We start from the raw sequence: 24,888 nt of genomic DNA, 5'->3' as shown, positions 1-24,888 counted from the left end.
TGTGTGTGTGTGTGTGTGTGTGGTAACATCAAAGAGGTAACACTATAATAAATTGTTCTGATTCAGTCTCATTCTGTACCTGGAACAACATATTTTGAGATGGGGGTCCCTGGAACAGCATATTTTGAGATGGGGGTCCCTGGAACAACATATTTTGAGATGGGGGTCCGCGGCCAAATACATATCATTTTGGGGGTCCTTGACATGGAAAAGTTGGAGCACCACTGATATAGCAACATACTGTTAGGATTTAGAAGACATTTTTAGATATGTATTTGGCCGCGGACCCCCGTCTCAAAATGTTTTGTTCCAGGGACCCCCAGAAGCAAAGATTTGAGTTACAAATGTTCGCTTTGAAAAATACATATATTCAAAGATTTGCACACATGTTCAAGATTTTTCAAAGATAGCAGATCTAAAAGCTCATAGCCGCACTATGAGCTTGTAGATCTGCTATTTTAGATCTTAAATCTTAAAATGACACAGATGCGTTCCTGGTCTTAATAGGTTAAGCGGTAACTTATGTTAAATCTAAATCCCACTTTCCAAACGTTGGTGATGACATTGTTCCAGAACCATCTCCATCCACTTCTGGCTGGATGAATCACAACCAACAACTTCAACAACACAGAAAAAAAGGCTTATTTTGCTGACTGTCATACCTTTAAAGTTTGTTCTGCAAATTCATATGAAAGGTTGTTGGTTTGTTTTTGCCCCCAACACATAGACAGAGCCCTGTACTGTACTGTACTGTACTGTATGTTATTCACCTTGCTGAGTCATCATCAGTGAGTGAAGCCTCTCTAGACCATGTTAGTCCATCCCCCACACCAAGCAGCAGGGGTGGAAAAAGTACTCACCTTTCTTACTTAAGTAAAAGTATCAGTACTGCAATATAGAAATACTCTGTTACAAGTAAAAGTCTGCAATTCAAAATGTACTTGAGTAAAAGTACAAAAATATTGGTATCAAAATGTACTTAAAGTACCAAAAGTAAAAGTATTCAAATGTTTGAAAATAGCAGATCTACAAGCTTGTAGATCGGCTATTTTCAAATACTTTAGCCTAGGTATAAAATAGGACTTTAGTGGTTAATGTATGTTTTATAATGTAACAATTTATATCTTCAAAGTAACTAGTAACTAATGTTTTGTTAGATTTACTGCTGAACCTATGACACCATTTAAAAGTAAATCATCGATAAGGTACTTGGTTCAGATGGTTCTATAGAGTGAGAGGAAAATCCCTTGAAATAATTGCTACACAGGTGATTACAATTGTGGTTAAATCGAAATGATTTTATTATCCTTAGTCTAAGTTTTACAATTATTTATGAGCCTAGAAACTATAAGAATGAATTATCAAACAAACAATAAAGATACTACACCAGATATATATTACATCGGAGCTCCGAGATACACGCCTCTCAAGCAGGTCGAGAAGTTTGTAATAACATAATATTTTTCTCATCAAGTTTTTATATCTCTGGCATAAAGATTAAAATAAAAATCATCAACAGGAGTCGCTGTTGATCCATCGTAGGGGATCGAGCAGACGGCTCCCATCCCGTGCGTTCTCGCGACCCATCGTTATGGCGGGCAAGGGCTGTCTCACGGTCTCGGCCTTGATTTTCCTGCATCGAGTCCAGGTGCCCTGGAATGCATCTCCCTAAACTCCCTAAACTCTTATCTACTGTGCCTATTAGATAACATTATATCAAGACCTCTTTAAACTATGATCTCATCTCCTGCTCTGATAAACATCGCTTTGGAATATAAGGTCATAGTGACACATTTATACTAACACTCAACACTATTAGACCTACACATTATTTAAATATACGCACAGTATAAAATCTAACTATTAGTGTATTGCTCAAATAAATCTGAATAGCTGAGTTTAACTCTAAAAACACTAATTTCCTTACAATTCCCCCTTTTCCACCTTTAAAAATAGGTGGAATCTAAGAAGGGAAATTGTGGAGGACCGGGTACACCTAAATCTACAGTGTTATGTCACAAATCATTGCCATTTGGTCCTCGTGTGTGTCTGGGTTAGAATAAAAGGTTAGGCACGTCATTCTGGGTCTTCAGGTACTGCAATAAAAAATAGTAATTAAAACACACATATACTCCCATGCCACTACCCACTGCGAACAGCCAAAACCCCAAAAGACCCAAACTGCCCCAGTGTCCCCCTTTGCTGACTGCTGAATCACATGGTAGACCTGACTGGCTGGGGAGGAAAAAAGACAGACAGACAGACCGTCCGACCGACAGACAAAACCTCCTTCAGCCAACATAAAGCAAGCATAGCATGACACACACAGATTATGCTGGATTCTGGGTATACCTCCTGTCCGTTTCTCCTGTGTCTGTTAGAAAAATAGAGGCTTTCAATGTAATTAGGGTCTGTACACTTTGTAATACATTTTCTACACATTTTGCTCAGGTCCAGGGGCGTCCCCCTTCAGACCTGTAGATGGTCCTCGAATGTGTCGCCCTGTGGTTAGTTTGTATGGGGAATAACCAATACTGCTGTTAACAGATGACTGTACAAAAGTTAATACAATCGCACTGCTTCCCCCAACGCCAACTTTAAATTACTGACACTACTGTAACATTGTTTTGGGCTGCTACACATCCACTTCCATCATATCTGACCAAATTATTTTTAGAATGTATTCATTCTCAACTAAACATGCCCCGCGCCATCTGCCACTCGTTAAAAAAAAATTCCTTGTTCTTATCATATATTTTATTATTATTTATGTTCCTTCTAACATTCACTCCTACCCCACAAGACAATGAGATACTTTAAATTTACTTATTGTCATATTTCTAACATTCTCACATTCCTTACTTATTGAACTTACTAGATGCCATTTAAGTCTTCAAACACTTTCCAACATTTAAGAAGCATTTAAACACTTCTAATTTATTCCATACTATACTCTGTTGATTTAGTACTCTTCTAATTCTGAACTGTTAATAAAAATACACTAAACTAAACTAAACTTCTCTGTCTGTTCATAACCTCCACGTGCATACAGGCCGTGGCAGTCAAATGAATCACCCTCTTGGCTCTTTTACTTCTAAACATCACATACTGAAGCTCTCCCTCCTCTCTTTCTCTCTCAAGCCCTCTGACAACATTCTTTTTTCCATTCAACGGCCCTCATTTAATATTTTAACAAACTTTCTTCTCCTATTGTTCCAAACTTCACCCCCACTACGCCTACTTACTTAATTACTACATACACTTGTAATCTTTGGTCAGGGTGCCAGTCAGTGTATAGTGTGAGTTTTCTATGTACAACAATGTCTCTGCCATGGTCGTATACTACAGTACTGTATGTGTGGTTATATATGGTTTGTCTTAAATTTTCCATTGTAACACTTAAATGTGATGAATGTCGCAATGCTTGTTAAAACCTGGACCTGTCTCTCTCCCCCTTTTTCTGAAAAAAGGACAACGTAATCTCCTTTTTCAGAAACATACAAATAAAAGGGTGTTGTGAATAAAACCAATTCTGCCCTACTTTGCCATTTAATACTTTAATTACCAACTTGCCAGAGGAAAATTTGCTTTCACATGCATGGGGCTGGAGACCCTGGTTTGACATCTTCCAGTGGCTTGGTCACGTGACACACTCCTCCACACTCCTCCTGCCGGAAGACAGACGCAAAACAGTTTATGTTTTCCTGAGCACCCCCAAAATGCTCATTCGATATAGTTCTCTCTCCTGCACGTGTCGCATGTGCATTGCAAACAATCCAGTAGCATCGTTTATATCCCAGGTCGCATAGACTGACCCCTTCACGCCTGTAATGTCTCGTCCAATAGCTGCAGACAGTGTCACTTCATGTGAAAAAGCAAATTGTCCAGACCATAAACATCGTGGACCCCTCGGATGTGAACGCAATTATCCTCAGCAGGGTTATTTACTTTGAAAAATGGCAGTTATAATAATTTGGCAGTTAGCAGTATTATCATCATTATTATTTATTCCTCTTAAACTTTTGCTTATCATGTGTGTGAAATGTATGGTTTCGTATGTGTACTGCAGCAGCTAAGCAATGTCATGTATGTTGTGTGTGACCGTGCTTGCACTCTGACCCCTATCATACCCTGTCATACTCTCTTCTATTCACTTTCCTCTGCCTTCTATGCTGGTCCTGCTTAACCCTGTAACCTTCCTTTCCTGCCTTAACACCTTGCTCCCCCCTATAACTAGTCTGTTCTATTCTGCCTCATTTAAGATTGTTGCTGGCTATGACCACCCTGCTGGCAGTCACCGTGTGTTCGCTGCCGTCTGGGTTGTGTGCAATCACGGGCAAAATGTCCCATATCATTGCAGTTAAAACATCTGACCTGAGACATGTCACGTGGATCCCTATAACCCCCTCTTCCTCCACCCTTATAGTACCCATGGTTGCTATTTTGCTGTTGTAACCGCATTTGTTGCATTAATAACATCTGTTGCATTTGCTCAAATGAAAACATGGGCGTGGTCTGTGTGTTCGGCGCCTGAGGTTGTGATGTGGGAGCTACCTGTACCACTGGCTGTGTAGGCACTGTGTTAAGATCAGCTGCATTCTTTTTGGCATTCTTTTTGGTTGTACTAAGCTGTTGTTCTACCTGTTGTATTTGTAATCTGAGAAGCCTTATTGTCATATCAGCAATTGTCGCCATGTCAACTTTTTTACAGCAGGGGACTAAGGTACTGCTATTTTTACCACTCCCTAGTAAATGGCAGTATTTCAGTATTTCTCATACAACTGTCCTTCCGCAGTAATTTGTAACAAAGCGGCTGGATGTGGCACTTAATATGATTCTCACTGAAAATGCCAATTTTTATGATCCCCCACGTTACAATCTATATAAGATAAAACATGAGACTACTCAGTTAAACACATTATAGCAGTGATTTATTACTGGGTATTTCTCTGCCTGCCCTGTGTGTGTGTGCGAGTGTGTGTGAGAATGTGGGAGTGTCATGTGGCGGCACCACTACTCAAATTCTGTCTCCCTTTTTCATTCTAACTTTCTCAGGGAGTTTTCAAAAATGCTCAAAAACTCTCACTCATTTGTGCCTTATGTCAGGAACCAATGACAAATATTTGGCTCCCGAAAATTACTCAACACTTCTTCAAAATATGTTTTCAAATACAATTCACTAGAAGCACCAAAACACATAAAAAACACAAAGTTCCTAGCGCCCAGAATTGTAATATCTCGTAAAATTATTTTAGAAGTTTCAGTTTTTTTTTTTTTAAGAATTATTTGTGTTGCAACACTTTTTTTTTTTTTTTTTTTTAAATCAACTTTCTAATGTTTATTGTAAAATTTGCTATTAGTGCCCAGAATGCATAAAAAATAAAAAATAAACCCAAAAAAACACAGTTCCTAGCGCAATGAACTGTAGTATATTATAAAATGTATTTATAAACTGTTTACAAGTTAATTATTTACAAGTTAACTACGCGCTCCAACGAAACCACCCTTATATCCCACACAGTAAATATGATATATGCCAGACTTCGCGAGTCTGTATAACTCCTCTTGAGTTATTTTTATTGCCGTCTCGTACGACTGTGGACCCCCAGCCCATAAATCTCTTAAATAACACTATTTTATCCACTTCGTATACAGCTTAGATACTAGATCAAAGTAAATGCTCAACGTATGCGTTTAAAATAAGCCAAACTCCCTATTTCATCAGCCACTTATACAATTTAGATACCGGATCATTGTAAATACTGTACGTCCGCTTCAAAAATAATCTGGGAGTTCAGCAATTCATCTCATTATCTCGTTGCCGCTCTGCACGACTATCCAGCTCCCCGAGTCCTCTGGTAACTTATCTCGTTATCGTCCGCGACGATTATAGTTTATACTGCACAGTTCAAACACGTTAAAACCACACTGCGTAATGACAATTCATTCACCCTGGCAAATTTGGTTATAAATCAATGTCCTACAATAGCTAAATTTATCTCAAATGCTTTGGGATTACGACAATTGCTTATCTCAGTCAAACAAACTCAGGTTAGAGTAATCAATCACTGAATTCGTCGAAACAGGCTTCAGCAAGCCTTATCTTTCACCCCGGGGCAAGTTTGCTCAAACCGAGACAAGAAAGCCGAGACCGGTTACTGGAATGATGTCCAGACGGTCAACCTGCCAAAGGATTTCCCTCCACAGAACCATAAGGGTTTCCGGCACCAATTGTTAGATTTACTGCTGAACCTATGACACCATTTAAAAGTAAATCATCGATAAGGTACTTGGTTCAGATGGTTCTATAGAGTGAGAGGAAAATCCCTTGAAATAATTGCTACACAGGTGATTACAATTGTGGTTAAATCGAAATGATTTTATTATCCTTAGTCTAAGTTTTACAATTATTTATGAGCCTAGAAACTATAAGAATGAATTATCAAACAAACAATAAAGATACTACACCAGATATATATTACATCGGAGCTCCGAGATACACGCCTCTCAAGCAGGTCGAGAAGTTTGTAATAACATAATATTTTTCTCATCAAGTTTTTATATCTCTGGCATAAAGATTAAAATAAAAATCATCAACAGGAGTCGCTGTTGATCCATCGTAGGGGATCGAGCAGACGGCTCCCATCCCGTGCGTTCTCGCGACCCATCGTTATGGCGGGCAAGGGCTGTCTCACGGTCTCGGCCTTGATTTTCCTGCATCGAGTCCAGGTGCCCTGGAATGCATCTCCCTAAACTCCCTAAACTCTTATCTACTGTGCCTATTAGATAACATTATATCAAGACCTCTTTAAACTATGATCTCATCTCCTGCTCTGATAAACATCGCTTTGGAATATAAGGTCATAGTGACACATTTATACTAACACTCAACACTATTAGACCTACACATTATTTAAATATACGCACAGTATAAAATCTAACTATTAGTGTATTGCTCAAATAAATCTGAATAGCTGAGTTTAACTCTAAAAACACTAATTTCCTTACAGTTTTCAAGAGTAAAAGTACACTATTTGCCTCCGAGATGTAGTGGAGTAGAAGTAAAAGTATTGGAAATTGGAAATACTCAACTAAAGTACAAATACCTCAAAATTTTAGTACAGTATTTGAGTACATGTACTTAGTTACTCTCCACCACTGGTGGTATTGATACTTTTACTTAGGTAAAAAAAAAAAAGAGCAATCTGCTGGAGACAGTGATGATAACAGATAAGCACAGAGCCAGGGAGAGTTAAAGGGCAGACGTGTCAGTGAGGCATTTTTAAAAGGCAGCAGATTGAGTGTTATTACTGTGAAACGGTGTGGATCCGCCACCAGGCTGATGTTGGCGGCCGCGCCAGTGCGTTAGCGATGAAGGGGGGCGGGGGGGGGGCGTGCAGATACGTTCGCGTTGTTTAGCATTAGCGTTAGCATGGCTGTAAGCGCAGCGGGGGTGTGCAGAGAGAGTGCTTTAGTGAAGCATCTCGTCATGAAGACGTGACTCACACACTCTGTGAGTCGTGTTCCCAGCTTTATCATGATTAATATTAGAGCCCGGCGTTCCACCCATGGTTCTGTCAATGCCAGATTGTTGGGTCTGATGCCTAGACCACCGATTACCCATGTTTTGACCCGTATTTGGTCACAAAGTGCAAAACAAAATGTACAGTTGTTGATGAACGTTTGTATTGAGAACATTTAACAAATTAAATAGTAGAAATGAAAATAAACGCAAAAGACTTATTATTTTATATAACCACCCTAGCTCTGGTCCATAGCCTGAAGGAGTTCTCCTCATTGAATGCCAGAGTTATTTCAGATTTTTTAGCTGTTTTGTGCCAGAGATTTTTCATTGAGAAAAAAAAAGTACTCAGGAGCCGAGATACAGAATTTTTAAGTTTTAAGTTAACAAGGAAGTGGATGGGAGTCTAAATCTTCAAAAAAATCAAAAAATCAAAATCAAATTATTATTTTTTTCAAAAAATGCATATATGCGTTCTTGGCACACAAGTGATGGGTTCTAAAGAACGCAAAGAACGCATATATGCGTTCTTGGCACTCAATGTGTTAAGGCTATGGGACTTTGGAGCCAATGTGCCCGCACCACAGGCCCGCACCACTTGTCAATAGAAACATTCCATTGACCGGATGTGTAGAGGGCGCAGCGGAGTAACTGAAAAATGTTTTCCTTCCGGTGAAATATTTAACATTTTGGCCAAAAAGCGTATTTTAGACATGAGGTGGGGCGCTCAGAGTGTTCCCACTTAGTAGAGTTGGCTTTCAACTCCATAAAAACGTCTTTGTTTTGGTGAGTAGCGAAAGTGTATTTCTTATTTTTGCTGCAGACGAGAGGCTGCGCAGCCTGTGCTGCGGGCGCATTGGCTCCAAAGGAGAACTCCTTCAGGCTAATGGACCAGAGCTAGAACCACCCTATTCAACGATAGCTGAATAGCTATCACGTTGTGACACGTGAGCTACTGTAGTAGATCAGCTGTCTTTGAAAATGTTTGAAAACCTTTAATGACATGCCCTAATACGGCCCCCTCACGTATTAGGGGGGCGGTATGAGTCACCAGAACCAAGGACGGGTGTTTTTGATGAATCTAACATGGTTAAAATGGAGTTTGAAGTTACAATGGGTTTGTATAGGAAGGGGGCGTGTCTGATAAAATGAATATCAAATATCTAAATACTGAATCGAGCAACTTAAAAACTGTCTGGGGGGTTCACAAAAGCCTGAGTAGACGATAAAATGATCAAAAGTTTTTTTGAAAGTGAAATATCCCTTTAAAGGAGAAGTTTACCAAAATAATTACTTATTTTGTATGAATTACACACCCCATGAAGCCTTGAATTGATGGAGATGAGACAATAATTTGATGACCAGCAGAGTCTCCGGTAGGAGAGTCCACCGGTCATCAAATTATTGTCTCAGGAATGTGACAAAAACAAAATAAATCTCCATGAATTCATGGTGTGTGTAATTGATAGAAAATGAGATGTTTTTGGGGGTGAACTACTCCTTTAAGTGGCTAACAACAAAGCTAAAATAGATGCTATAGTATCGGTCCAGTGGTCATGGTTTGTAATCTAAAAGAAGGGGACAACGATATACACAGCTATTACTGCTGTTTTGATGTTGTCCTCAAGGCTTATGGCTCCTTAACTTGTACGGCTATATGGATCAGTGGATCTCTGGATCAGTGGATCTCTGGATCAGTGGATCTCTGGATCAAAGCCACATGAAGCTGTCTCTCTCATGTTGTTGTAGCAGAAGGACTGCAGTAGCTGACTGTGTAGAGCTGAAGGAGCAAGGTGACCTTAACTCACAGGGAGTGCAGTTATTCTATTAAAGGGCTAGACCACTTTGGTAGAGGTGTGGGTTGTGTAGTTATCTTACCATGATGTAACTCCAAAGGTCGACAAGAAATCTAAAATAATTGCTCCATTCATTAGAAATTGATAATTCAAAATATGCTCCTCATTCACTTGTAGGTGAAACAGCTCTCACAGTCACTCTCTTAGCATATAAACAAACACAAACAAAGCTGATTCGGACAATATAGAACATCAACAAACCCACTTCCTGTTTATTTAGCTATTTTTATTAAAAAGAAAACCTGGACTGGATCTGTGGATCTCGATCTTCAAATAGTAAAATCAGCAGGAAGTTGTCATTTTTTTATAAAAAATAAAAAAAAATAGTGGGTTTGGTGATGTTCTATATTATCTGAATCAGCTTTGTTTGTGTTTGTTTACGGTGTTTGTTCACGGGTGTGTGATGTCACAGCACGCTGTATGATGTCACAGCAGGGTGTGTGAGGTCACAGCAGGGTGTGTGAGGTCACAGCAGCACACGGCGTGAGGGAGGGAGGCAGCCGCTAGCCAGGCAGGCGCATAGAGCTGCAGATGCTTGCATGGATTCCTGTCTGTGATGGTGCGTGTGCGCGTGCGTGCGCGTGCGTCCGTGTGCGCGTGCGTCCGTGTGTGCGTGTGCGTGCTGCGTGGGATTTGCATGTGTGCCTGTATGTGTGTGTGTGTGTGTGCATACATGCATGATGTATATGTATGTAGTATGGGCATGCATTTACAGTATGTACATGCATGCACAGAATGACTGTACATGCATGTACAGTGTGTGCATGCACACACACACACACACACTCTCAACGGTTATAATATCTCAGCAGGCCGGTGCCGCTCTAGTGCATCATGTAGTAAACCGGGGGTTTGACGTCATACATGCATCATAGATGATGTCATAGATGATGTGTGATGTCACAGGCTGGTCAGTGGTCACTGACACTCATTAAACACTGTCTACTCGCTCTTAGAAGGATATATGACAATAATATTATGGGTTTTAATTTAATGTTAGTACCAACCTTAGATTCTCTTGCTCCACTGTCTGCAAGTTACTTTAATTACTTTACGCACGCACGCACAATGTGTTTGTGAAAGGTACGATGAGATAGAATGGAACGGGATAGTGCTATTATACTGGCATGTATGGAATGTGTGCGTGTGCTCACACACGTGTGCGTGTGTGAGCACACGTGTGTGTGTGCGTGTGCGTGTGCGTGTGTAACTCTGAGAGTGTACAAATGGAACCGAATGGACCCGTAATTGTAATTGTTCACTCGTGAGAGTTCAATGAACACTCAGGTTTTCAGGGTGTGGTGTCTTTGGCGCTGGGCAGCTACACAGCTAACAGGCTACCATTCATTTCCAATGGAAACCCAGTCAGCCACTGCTACTAAATCTACTGCTACTAAATCTACTGCTACTAAATCTACTGTTACTAAATCTACTGTTACTAAATCTACTGCTACTAAATCTACTGCTACTGAATCTACTGCTACTAAATCTACTGCTACTAAATCTACTGCTACTAAATCTACTGCTACTGAATCTACTGCTACTAAATCTACTGCTACTGAATCTACTGCTACTGAATCTACTGCTACTAAATCTACTGCTACTAAATCTACTGCTACTGAATCTACTGCTACTAAATCTACTGCTACTGAATCTACTGCTACTGAATCTACTGCTACTAAATCCACTGCTACTGAATCTACTGCTACTAAATCTACTGCTACTAAATCTACTGCTACTAAATCTACTGCTACTAAATCTACTGCTACTAAATCTACTGCTACTAAATCCACTGCTACTGAATCTACTGCTACTAAATCTACTGCTACTAAATCTACTGCTACTAAATCTACTGCTACTAAATCTACTGCTACTGAATCTACTGCTACTGAATCTACTGCTACTGAATCTACTGCTACTGAATCTACTGCTACTAAATCTACTGCTACTGAATCTACTGCTACTAAATCTACTGCTACTGAATCCACTGCTACTGAATCTACTGCTACTAAATCCACTGCTACTGAATCTACTGCTACTGAATCTACTGCTACTAAATCTACTGCTACTAAATCTACTGCTACTAAATCTACTGCTACTGAATCCACTGCTACTGAATCTACTGCTACTAAATCTACTGCTACTAAATCCACTGCTACTAAATCTACTGCTACTAAATCTACTGCTACTAAATCCACTGCTACTAAATCCACTGCTACTAAATCCACTGCTACTAAATCCACTGCTACTGAATCTACTGCTACTAAATCTACTGCTACTGAATCTACTGCTACTAAATCTACTGCTACTAAATCTACTGCTACTGAATCCACTGCTACTGAATCTACTGCTACTAAATCTACTGCTACTGAATCTACTGCTACTAAATCTACTGCTACTAAATCTACTGCTACTGAATCTACTGCTACTAAATCTACTGCTACTAAATCTACTGCTACTAAATCTATCCACCTGTTTCTTGGCTGTGTGTTTTCCACTTCCTGTCGGATTTCATTGGATATCATTAGTCATCTGACCGGTTTCATTGGATTTCATTGGATCAAAAGACAGGAAGTGGAACACAGTGAAAAGCCTAGGAAACAGGTGGATAAAGCTAGAAAACCACTAAGTGTTTCAATCCGGAAACGCACACTGTGTCATTTTATATTTTTTGGGTATAACCATTATGTTATACTTTGGGCTATTCAAAAATAGCAGATCTACAAGCTTCTCTCTAAGCCCAGGCTGTGTGTGTGTTCTCTCCACAGGGACAGAACCAGAGGATCAGTCCTTGCTCCACCCTGACCAGCAGCACGGCGTCGCCCCCAGCGGGCAGCCCCTGCTCCACCATGCCCACCATGCCCGGCCAGGCGGGCAGCAGAGACTGTGCCTACGGCTCTGTCACCAGCCCCACCTCCACCCTGGAGAGCAGGGACAGCGGCATCATCGGTAAACAATAGGGATGATGGGACCATATGGGTATATTAGGGACCATATGGGTATATTAGGGACCACATGGGTATATTAGGGACCATATGGGTATATTAGGGACCATATGGGTATATTAGGGACCATATGGGTATATTAGGCCCTCCATAACAATAATATCACCATATTCTATATATTGCGATATCACGATATATTGCATGAAATTTCACCAGTGGTGGAAAAAGTACTCAAATTCTTTACTTAAGTAAAAGTACCAATACTGCAATATAGAAATACTCCGTTACAAGTAAAAGGCCTGTGTTCAAAATGTTACTTGAGTAAAAGTACAAAAGTATTGGCATCAAAATGTACTTAAAGTACCAAAAGTAAAAGTACTAAAATGTTTGAGAATAGCAGATCTACAAGCTCACAACGCGTCGCATCGCGACGCGTTGTGAGCTTGTAGATCTGCTATTTTCAAATAGCCTAGGTATAAAATAGGCTAAAGTGGTTAATGTATGTTTTATAATGTAATAATTTATATCTGCAAAGTAACTAGTTACTAAAGTTCTCAAATAATTGTAGTAGAATAAAAGTACAATATTTGCCTCTGAGATGTAGTGGAGTAGAAGTAAAAGTATTGGAAATACTCAAGTAAAGTACAAATACCTCAAAACTGTACTTTCCACCACTGAATTTCACCAACGATATATCACGATAGTCCTTGTATTCAATTCATAAACACATAAAATAGCACCAAACAGTTCAAAATCACACACTGTACCTCGTGCTGATTACATTTCTGACTGATAAAGTATTCAATCAAAGATGTATTTAACCCATTCAATCCGGGAACGCATTACTGTGTCATTTTATATTGTAGCCATAACCATTATTTTATACTTTGGGCTATTCAAAAATAGCAGATCTACAAGCTCATAGCGCGGCACCGAGTGCTGCACTATGAGCACTATTGTATATCTGCTAAAAAAAAAAAAAACGTGAAAATGTGTGCAAATCTTTCAATATGTTTTTTTAAGCGTTTTAACTCATATCTTTGCTTCTTGGGGTTCCCTGGAACAAAATATTTTGAGATAAAGGGGTCCGCAGCCTATACTACATATACATATAAGTTTGACATGAACAAGTTTGAGAACCACTGATTTTATAGCAACATACGTGTTTCAGAAAAGTGTTTAGAAGACATTTGTAGATGCGTTTCTGCATTGAATGGGATAATTCATATACCGTCCATCTCTCTCTGTTCTCCTCAGCCACCCTGACCAGCTACTCAGAGAACATGGAGCGAGGCGGAGGCAAGTACGGAGGGGACGGTTGCCGAGGCAACCTGAAGCTGTGGCAGAGCCAGAAGTCTGGGATGGAGTCCTTCCTGTACCGTGTGGACGAGAACATGACGGCCTCCACCTACAGCCTCAACAAGATCCCTGAGAGGAGCCTGGACCACATGTCCTCTCACTCCGCCCACTCCATCCCTCTGTACCTCATGCCCCGCCCCAACTCTGTGGCCGGTGAGTCTCCTCCTCCTGCTATCTGTCCATCCCTCCTTCTCTCTCTCTCTCTATCTCCTTCTCTCTCTCTATTCCCTTCTCTCTCTATCTCCTTCTCTCTCTATCTCCTTCTCTCTCTCTCTCTCTCTCTCTCTCTCTCTCTCTCTCTCTCTCCTTCTCTCTCTCTATCTCCTTCTCTCTCTCTCTCTCTCTCTCTCTCTCTCTCTCTCCTTCTCTCTCTCTCTCTCTCTCTCTCTCTCTCTCTCTCTCTCTCTCTCTCTCTCTCTCTCTCTCTCTCTCTCTCTCTCTCTCTCATCTCTCTCTCTCTCTCTCTCTCTCTCTCTCTCTTCTCTCTCTCTCTCTCTCTCTATGTCTCTCTATCTCTCTGTCTCTCTCTCTCTCTCTCTCTTGGTCACTGTATCCAAACCTGTAAAGTGAGGTGATAGTTTTGGTCCAAATCAGATCCCAGCGTTCTGTGGGACGTCCTCAGTCACATGGTCAGCCCTGTGGTCACATGGTCAGCCCTGTGGTCACATGGTCAGCCCTGTGGTCACCATGGTCAGCCCTGTGGTCACATGGTCACCACACAGTGGCTGTAATGTCATTCTAACGTCTCTGTCGACACTGGTACTTTTCAGGATTACAATTCAAATACAGCAAAGTTAGCAGATCTACAAGCTTTATCGGTCCCACAGATAAGCAATATTTATCGGTTCCACACATAAATATTGTGAAAATAGCTAAACTACTAAGCTCACCGTTGTGAGCTTGTAGATCAGCTATTGTGTTTGCCTCTTTCTTACGTAATATTTGACAATTTGGCCAATTGGGTTTTACAAAATGTCTTCAAAGTCATTAAATTGTAACTTTATAAATGTGCAGATACCCTGTAGACACTTATACTGTATGTTGGTTTGTTTACTGTCGAGTGAGAAAACAATGTTGCACATTAAGCTAATCATTTGGGGGACCCCCCAAAATCATGTCTGGGACCCTCCTGGGTGTCCCGGCCCACATGTTGAGAACCATTGTATTAGAGGGTCCAAATATCCTCTCAGGAGGAGAGCCGCCTGGCATGACCGTGTCTTCATCCTGGCGACTATCACTGCTGTCATGGTGATCAGTAGAAGGTCTTGGCGTGACACCCGTCATAAACGTGCTTCAGTCAGACACCAGACAACCGGAGAACTTGTGGGTCATTAGCGCTGCTGCTGCTCTTTGTGAATTGGACTCTTTTCCAATGAGGCTCATTTGCATAGAAAGTGGCGAGTGTTGCGCCAAATGTGTGGATATTACCTCATTTAAATATGTGCAAATAGCAGCCGGAGCTAGCGAGACGCTATTAGCTTGGCAGTGCGGTTAGCGGAGCGTTTCATCCTTTGTGGGCGCTTTGAGAATTACACGGTCTGTTTTGATCTTATTTGCGGGGGGTTATAGCGGTCGCAAAAGCTGCTCAATCCTTCAGTGCATTCACCCACTGAGAATGTGAAAATGTAATCCTGAGTGTTCATTTATCTGTGGGAGTGTAAAAAAAAATGTGTTACTGTGTATGCAGTACCAATTCCATATATACTCTTCCCCAAACAGTCTTTTTTTCTTTCTAAATTTTTATCCCACGATTTTGTAACCAATTTTTTTACACCCAGGGCCAATTGTCTATGTAATCCTGGGCGCTACACTCCCTCTGCCAACCTAGGGAGGCCAGGGTCAATTCATGAGAGCCAACTGACCCTCTTGTCACCTGACAGGGGAGAGTTTCCCTGGTAGGACGTAGCGCGTGGAAGGAACACGTTATTCCAACCAGTTCCCTTCCCCTCCATCAGGCGCCCCGGCTGTCCAGGGGGAGGCAGTATAGAGACCAGGATTACTGCATGTTTTTGTGAGGGTATTAACTACCCTAGGGAACACGGGGAAAACATGCAAACAGTCTTGTTGACTGAAAATAGTTGATCTATAAGATGTGCTATTTTGGGCGAAACCATCGTACAAAGATGAATAAACTGGGTTTTAGTGTTTGGTGTCTTCCCTATTTGACCGTGACAACTCTCCTTCCGACATTGCTCCCCTTCGCCCGCCTGTAGCATGCTATGCTAGCGCTTTGTTGTATTTATCTATTTCCCCCTGACTTGTCATCCTCTATAAGCCAGCAGTTCCCAAACCTTTTCATTTGTATCTTTGTTTTATTTCTACAGTAAAAACCACATTGAGAGACTAAAGTCTCTTTTACCATGCAGTGTGAACTGACCCAGAGGCATAGATATTACACAGCTCTGTCAGCTATAACAAATACAGGACCATAACAATGACTGACAGCTCTTTATTAACACATTGACCGCCAGAGGTTAATCTCATAATGTACTCACCAGTGCCAACGTTTTATTGTTGTTTTTTGTTTTTTTCACGTCGCCATAGACCTCGTTAAAATCCTTAAGATTGAGCTGTGCACTGTTTGTAAACATCGCGGAGATCTCCCTGCGTCTACCAGTCCAAACCACGTGTCAAACGGAGCCGCCATGTTGTAGTTAGAACGGTTTATGTTAAACAGTGATCAGCGAGGAGAAAAACTACAATCGAAGAAAATGGCGTTTCAGTGTGCGCTTTAGAATGGAGGCCTACGGGATCGTCAAAACGTGATCCCGAATAATTCCGTTTCCGGTGGTGTTACAATGAAATGTGCCGTATAGAAAATTGAAAAAAGTTTTTTTTTTTTCGAAAAAAAGGAAAAAGCACCACAAGCCCGTAGGCTACGGATCGGCGCTATACGGTTGGATTTATCGGCCCGTAGGCTACGGGCCTGGCGGTGAGAGTGTTAAACAGAAAATGTATTTTCAGTACTCTCTCCTGATTGGCTTACATTTTGTCTACCTGAAAATGTATTTATATTGTGTTTACTAAAGAGCTGGAGAGACCCCTGTGACCGCACAAACGCTCTGTAGCAATGATTACTATCACAATATAGTACTTTAACCTTTTTAACAAAAAATAAAGGTTAGCAAAAAATATCACTTACCCTACCTTTAAAGGAAATTAAATTAAAAAGAGAATCTACAAAGTGACCAATTATATTGTGATCATGCAATATTCCATGTCAAGGACTTTATTAATATATATTTGGTGGACCCCCATACAAGATGTGTGTTGTTAAAATGTGTTTAAAAATATTCCAAATCGTTCAAATTTTTTTGTAAGACTTTTTGAAAATACCCAATTCAAGGTTGAAGTAGTTAAACTGATTTTGAGGAAGTAGATTAATGTTGCTGGGGACCCCCTGGAACCCCAAGGACCCCTGGGGGTCCCCGGACGCCACTTTAAGAAGCGCTGCTCACAACACCAGTTCTCCAGCTCTTCAGTTCGATCGTGGAATTTGTGTTGGGTTTTTTTTCTGCATTCTTTCTTGTGTTCAGGTTTTTGTGGGCTGTTTTTTTTTCTCCCTTCTTTTTGGGTGAATCCTAACAGTTTACGTTCCCCAAAGTCTGCCCAATTATCTCTCCATTCCGGAGCGCTATAAATCCAGTATGGTGGTATTTTAGGTCTGGCACCGACGCACAACACAACCACAGTCCTATAAATCACTCTGCTTTTTTTCTGTGGTGGTGGGGGGGGGGGGCTCCACAAAACCGCTGTGAGCTGACAGAACTCACACACACACACACACACACACACACAAACACACACACACACACACACACACACACACACACACACACACACACACACACACACACACACACACACACACACACAACACACACACACACACACACACACACACACCACACACACGTGAACGACAACTACAAACTACATACAGTACAAGTACATCTACTCGAGTACTGTACTTCAGTACAAATTTTGAGGTACTCCACTTGACCACTTCCATTTCTCAATACCTTATACTTCTACTCCACTACACCTCAGAGGCAAATATTGCAATTTTTTTACTCCACTACAATATTTGACAGCTTTACTGTGCAAATGTATGTATGTATGTCATGCAGTAAGTGATATTTATTTTGTTAAAATAAGCGTTAAAAAAGCTCTATATTCTGATAGTAATATAGAGCTATTTAACACTGTTACTGAACAAACACTCTATAGTAATGATTACTATCACAATATAGAGCTATTTAACACTGTTACTGAACAAACACTCTATAGTAATGATTACTATCACAATATAGAGCTATTTAACACTGTTACTGAACAAACACTCTATAGCAATGATTACTATCACAATATAGAGCTATTTAACACTGTTACTGAACAAACACTCTAATGATTACTATCACAATATAGAGCTATTTAACACTGTTACTGAACAAACACTCTATAGCAATGATTACTATCACAATATAGAGCTATTTAACACTGTTACTGAACAAACACTCTATAGTAATGATTACTATCGCAATATAGAGCTATTTAACACTGTTACTGAACAAACACTCAATGATTGATGCATTGTGAGCTTGTAGATCTGCTATTTTCAAAAGGCCGAAATATATATATAGGCTGAAGTGGTTCATGTATGTTTTGTAATAATAATCTAAATCTACAAGTAACTAGTAACTAAAGTTTAGTTAATATAATTGTAGTGGAGTAAAAGTACAATTTTTTTCTCTGAGATGTAGGTGGAGTAGAAGTAAAAGTATAGAAAATTGGAAATACTCCAGTAAAGTAAAAGTACAGTACTTGAGTAAATGTACTTTACTTTACACCACTGCTGTTAGCCATGATCATGAGGACTGTTATGTACTCTGTGTGTGTGTGTGTGTGTGGTGTGTGTGTGTGTGTGTGTGTGTGTGTGTGTGTGTGTGTGTGTGTGTGTGTGTGTGTGTGTGTGTGTGTGTGTGTGTGTGTGTGTGTGTGTGTGTGTGTGTGTGTCTGTCTGTTAGCGTATATAATCTAAGATCTACAGAATACATACATGCGTACAAACCCCCCCCCCCCTCTCTCTGAGTGGCACAGTATTTACATACTCGTGCACTCATGCGTGTCGTGTATGCATACACAGGCCTACATCCACATTCACATGCACACGCACGTGAACGTGTGCATGTAATGTGATGTCTGGGATTGGAGCCCAGGTCTGGCTCGTGGAAAGGGACACTAGAGCCAAACATGTTAACCGCTAGCCTAGAGGGGGAGTGATCACTTGGACCAGGAGAGGTATCAGACTTTTAGGGCGTTTGGCCGTGTGTGTGTGTGTGTGTGTGTGTGTGTGTGTGTGTGTGTGTGTGTGTGTGTGTGTGTGTGTGTGTGTGTGTGTGATGTGTGTGTGTGTGTGTGTGTGTGTGTGTGTGTGTGTGTGTGTGTGTGTGGTGTGTGTGTGTGTGTGTGTGTGTGTGTGTGTACGTGCGTTACCCCTCATCACACCTATAGGGCTGGGCGATACAGGACTTCAAATCAATACCACGGTTATTTCAAATGTTGGTCTTGAGTGGAGATTAATGATAGATTATAAACATAGATATATATACAGTGTATAGTGAAAATATCAGATATGCAAGATTATAAGATAGCAACTCAGTGCATGGCAACGCTTAAATCAGTACTTCTCACAGTGAAGGAGGGGGATAAAGAACCATAGATGATGATTTTTAGGGAGGTCTATATCTCTCTCCCTTTCTCTTCCCCCTTTCTCTCTCTCCCTTTCTCTACCTTTCTATCTCCCCCCTTTCTCTCTCTCTCTCTCTCTCTCTCTCTCTCTCTCTTCTCTCTCTCTCTCTCTCTCCTCTCTCTCTCTCTCTCTCTCTCTCTCTCTCTCCCTTGTATGGAGGGAGATGTACTGTAGGGGCGAGAGGAGCCGGCTTATGATTGGCTGAGCTGGCGCGGCGCAGTGGAACATCAGAGCCCACAGGCATTAACCCTTTCTATCCCCCAGAGTGATGGAGAGAACGGCTTTGATGTTCCGGAGAGGAGAGGAGAGGGGATGGGGAGGGGGGGGGTACTTTGTTACTTAATGAGGGGCACGCCTTTGGGGGGGGGGGGGGAGAGAGAGAGAGAGGAAATGGATTCCGAACAACGCCTTCCTCTTCCGTCTCTCCACCTTTATTTTTAGATGGCTTTGAGACGAGGGGAAGTCGACGCATTTCGAAAAACGAAACGCTACATCGTTTTCCACATCGAGATGTATTTGTAAACAAAGAATTCATCCTTTGTGGCCGTTTGTAAACGCTGTGAAAGTACATGTAACGTTGTGTGTGTGTGTGTGTGTGTGTGTGTGTGTGTGTGTGTGTGTGTGTGTGTGTGTGTGTGTGTGTGTGTGTGTGTGTGTGTGTGTGTGTGTGTGTGTGTGTGTGTGTGTGTGTGTGTGTGGTGTGTGTGTGTGTGCGTGCGTGCGTGCGTGCGTGCGTGCGTGCGTGCGTGCGTGCGTGCGTGCGTGCGTGCGTGCATGAGGCTTGGCTTATCCCCCCCCCCCTGAACGTTGATGAATTGAATACATAGGTTAGGATACATACTGTCTCTCTGCATTCTATGTATGTGTGTTTACCTTGATTATTGCCAGTGGTTCTGGGTGTAGGAGCGTCTGATAAATGCCTACATTGTACATTGTTGTGTACTGTAAGTATAAAGATGAATCCAGTTCCAACTGTCATGGAACCATAAGGTTCCACTCCAGTTCCTAGAACATTCCGTCCCATTGTCACCAGTAAAGCCTCGTCTCATCTTCCATTAAGCCCTCTTACACAGTTAGACCGGGAATTTTCATTTTTTAGATTTCTTTGGCTATTCAAAAATAGCTGATCTACAAGCTCATAGCGCAACACCGAGTGCTGCGCTATGAGCTTGTAGATCTGCTATTTGTTTTAAAAATCGTGAACATTTTTGCAAAGCTTTGAATATACATATATTGAAGCGGACATTTGTAACTCAAATCTTTGCTTCTGGGGGGATTCTCCAAATGTCTTCTAATCCTAACAGTTGTTTTTTTAAACTTATGTTGCTATTCTCAAACTTTTTCATGTCAAGGACTTGATATTTGGCCGCAGACCCCCATCTCAAAATATGTTGTTTCAGGGACCCCCATTAAGCAAAGATTTTGAGTTACAAACGTTCCCTTACAAAATGTATCGCACAAATGTTCAAGATCTTTCAAAAATAGCAGATATACAAGTGAGCTTGTAGATCTGCTATTTTTGAATAGACCAAAGAAATCCTAAAAATGACACCCAGATGCGTTCCCGGTTCTTAAAGGGTTAAGTAACGTAGCAGTAAGTTATTATATAACGTTACGGTATCTGCATACATACTGTAGTTTAGATGAAGATTAGATTATAAAGCATCACATCTCACAGGCTCATATCTCCTCAGCGTAATGGCTTTGAACACTGACATTTAATCAAGGATTTGAGGGATTTATTCCGCTTTTTTAGCCACTTTAAGCCGTATATTATCCTTTTTGTCGTTGCCATGGTGTTAAGTGGCGAAAATAGCCGATCTACAAGCTCACGTGTCACATCGATGTGAGCCTTTTTCACAAATGTTTGTACGCTGCCGTTGTACAACGAAATGTGATACAGGGCGAAGTGTTTAATAATCAGACTAATGGATTTAGTCGGTTATAAACAACTATATATACGTTTTTTGTGTGTGCTAATTTGTTGATTTTATGAGAAATAAAAACACCCAAAAGAAACCTGCTTCTCCATTAATTAATTAATTAACCTACATATGCCAGATTAAGACAGTTATTGGTTCTAAATATAGCTTTTCATATATCTTCCATTAATTGCCCCAGCCCTTTTTTTTTGTAAATTAATGCTATGGGTCTTCAACAGGGGGTCCGGGACCCCTAGGGGGTCCTCAGAGTTACTACAGGGGGCCGCCAAATCTCTGTGCGATATGATCTTCTAACATTGACTACTTGAACTCTAGCATCCCTTTTCTGAGGAGAACTTTAGCCAAAAATAGTAGATCTGCAGATCTGCAGAGCTTGTAGATCTCTATTTTTGGCAAAGAGGTTTGGTGTAGAGGGAAAAAAGAGCAGACGAAGTTAAAACAAAAAAGTAATCTGAAACACAATTTTATACAATATAGAGGGGGTCCCTGCTTCATCTCTCTCTCAGCTAGGGGGTCCTTGGCCTGAAAAACGTTGAAGACCTATCCCCTACATCATACTAGACTAGAGTGACGCACAAAATAGCGAAAAAATATCAGATCCTGTGAACTTGTAGATCTGCTATTTTCACTATTTGTACATTTCTTTTAAAATAATAATAAAAACGGAATGATTTTGGACACCATTTTACAGCCTGTTCATGTCTTCTCTCAGCTCAGCCTTGTGCACAACATACTGAAATAATTCACTGCACCGCTCTCCTTCTAAATGCCAGCACCACTGTTAGTCACCGCCCACATGAACACCTGTGTGTGTGTGTGTGTGTGTGTGTGTGTGTGTGTGTGTGTGTGTGTGTGTGTGTGTGTGTGTGTGTGTGTGTGTGTGTGTGTGTGTGTGTGTGTGTGTGTGTGTGTGTGTGTGTGTGTGTGTGTGTGTGTGTGTGTGTGTGTGTGTGTGTCAGATGTGATATCGCCTCTCTTGACGGGGTCTGGCCTCGTGCCCGGCTTAACTGTACCTCACACTGCTGAGAGGGCATATCTGTGTGTGTGTGTGTGTGTGTGTGTGTGTGTGTGCGCCTGTGTGTCAATGTCTGTGTGAGTGTTAGTGCCTGTGTGCAATAAAACCGGAAGAGGGTGACTTGGCTTGGCTGGACATCGAGAGGTACAGATGGGAGTTGCTGTGTGTGTGTGTGTGTGTGTGTGTGTGTGTGTGTGCATGCGTGCGTGCATGCGTGTAAGTGTGTGTGTGTGCATGCGTGCGTGCCTGTGTGTGTGCATCCGTGCATCCGTGAGTATGTGTGTGTGCGTGCGTGCGTGCGTGTAAGTGTGTGTGTGTGTGTGTGTGTGTGTGTGTGTGTGTTATCCCCTGCCCTATAAAGCCAGCAGTGTGTGATTTAAGCTCTGCCGCTCCACCAAGGTCCTGGGTCGTGGCGTTAACCACTTCAACCCCAGCATCTTACATTCTGTAGCATTATATCGTAGCAGATCTACAAGCTCACAATGCGACACATTGTGAGCTTGTAGATCCACTATATTTTTGGGCTAAGAGACTTGCTGTAGAGGGAACCAAATGGTCAGATTACAGTTATAACTCCAGTCCAGTTCTCTATAAGACTACAGGGCTTTAAGAGGTTAATAACTCTCTCTCTTTTCTTCCAGTTTGTCTCTTTCTCTCTCTCTCTCTCCTTCACTATAACTTACTCTCTATCTATGCTCGCTCCCCCGCTTCACACTCTGTGCACTGTACTGCAGTGATGGAAAGTAACTAAGTACATTTACTCAAGTGCTGTGCTTAAGTACAATTTTGAAGTACTTTTACTTAATTTTCAGTACTTTTGCTTCTACTCCACTATATCTTGGAGGCAAATATTGTACTTTTACTCCACTCCATTTATTTAAAAACTTTAGTTACTAGTTACTTTGTAGATTTTGATTATTAATACAAAACATACATTAACCACTTCAGCCCTTTATATATGCTGGCTATTTGAAAATAGCAGATCTACAAGCTCAATGCGTCGCATCGCGACGCATTGTGAGATCTGCTAGATCTGCTATTTTTGTGAGATCTGTAGATCTGCTATTTTCAAAACATAAAAAAATAACATTTTTACACGTTTTTAAAAGTGAAGTGGGACATTCTGCATAATGAGTACTTTTACTTTTGTAATTTAAGTATGTTTTGATACCAATACATTTGTACTTTAATTCCGGACTTTTACTTCTAACAGTGTATTTCTACATTGCATTATTGATACTTTTACCTAAGTAAAACATTTGAGTATACTTTCCCACCACTGCTGTACTGTCACGCACGCACGCACGCACGCACGCACGCACGCACGCACGCACGCACGCACGCACGCACGCACGCACGCACGCACGCACGCACGCACGCACAGGGAATGTACCCCCCCTACCCTCCCCACCACCCATAGCCCTGCTGCATTGCAGAGAGAGAGAGAGAGAGAGAGAGAGAGAGAGAGAATAATTTCTTGTTGAAACCCGGTTGAAAGGAAAACGGAGGTTCTTAAAAGTCTTAACCCCCCCCCCCCCTCTAAATCGAGGCTTCGCTCCCGGGGGTTCCGTATAAGCGTAGGGGGGGATTAACGTCTCCTTCGACGCCTCTGCCCCCCCCCCCCCCCCCCCAGTCAGTTGGCAGACCCCCGTTTCCCAGTGTTTCTCAAGTCGTTTCATGTCAGGGACCCCCCACATTAACATGTATTTGGCCCTGCAGGCGGAAAGGAAAGCTTCAGTGGATTTGAAGCCGATAAGGAAGTGTTTTTCAGCCCTGCAGTTCTCACTAATGGCCTAGAAGGTGTCGCTATTAACCCCCCCTGCTGGCTGGCAGGAGAATTACCACTCCATTGATTACAATGGAGATTTGACCCGACTTTGCACTTGGTTTTATAACCTTAGTAATCATTGTCATAAATACTTTATAGTTCCAGTCGCTAGTTTAAAGTCTTCTTTCAATTATCATGATATATACGTCTTTGTAAATTATGGTAATTAAAACAAATATGATAAAGTAGGGTAATGCTTCTAGAGCTACTGGCTCTATTGAGTGAAGACCCGCCCCCTCATTGCCCTTCCAGCCAATAGCATTCTTTTCCGTTTGTTTTTGGGGACCCGGGAGTTCCAAGATGGTTGATTTGAGTTTGACGAGAAAAAGTAGCTTCAAAACGGTTGTGTAGAAACCAATGGGTGATGTCACTGTTCCCTTTGTCCATTCTTTTTTACTAGCCTGGGATTGATACCATTTTGGGGTTTCTGATCCGTTACGTCATCAGAGCTACCGGAACCAACGACCGGAACCACAGGAACCGTGCATCTCCAAAATGATTCCCCTAGTTTAAAACGTGTTTAGTTTAGTATCATTTCTTTTGGTGTAATAATGGTTTGGTTTGGTACTGTATGTCCATGTTTTATTCTAACTCGTGGCACGACTAGCGAGGATAAACTAATTGATTGGCGTTATGTGGGGAACAAAAACAATGTGACGCCAACAGGG

At 41.4% G+C, this 24,888-nt stretch overlaps 2 protein-coding genes across 7 annotated transcripts in view; both read left to right on the top strand.

Annotated features, from left to right (window-relative positions):
* The window catches only part of LOC308104861 (ankyrin repeat and SOCS box protein 12-like), a 396,083-nt gene that overhangs the window by 278,764 nt on the left and 92,431 nt on the right, over positions 1–24,888 (top strand). The gene's annotated exons all lie outside the window — the stretch shown is intronic.
* tanc2b (tetratricopeptide repeat, ankyrin repeat and coiled-coil containing 2b) overlaps positions 1–24,888 on the top strand; it is a 332,731-nt gene that overhangs the window by 239,100 nt on the left and 68,743 nt on the right. For all 6 annotated transcript variants that reach the window (XM_080455415.1, XM_080455412.1, XM_080455411.1 and 3 more), the window contains 2 exons: positions 12,147–12,327; positions 13,581–13,835. In XM_080455415.1, coding sequence (XP_080311541.1) covers positions 12,147–12,327; positions 13,581–13,835 — 436 coding nt within the window. The remainder of the gene's footprint in view (positions 1–12,146; positions 12,328–13,580; positions 13,836–24,888) is intronic.

Source organism: Gymnoscopelus braueri (assembly GCF_963280865.1).
Source record: "Gymnoscopelus braueri genome assembly, chromosome: 17".
In the NCBI taxonomy this organism is placed as follows: domain Eukaryota; kingdom Metazoa; phylum Chordata; class Actinopteri; order Myctophiformes; family Myctophidae; genus Gymnoscopelus; species Gymnoscopelus braueri.
This window is presented reverse-complemented; position numbering and strand designations above follow the sequence as displayed.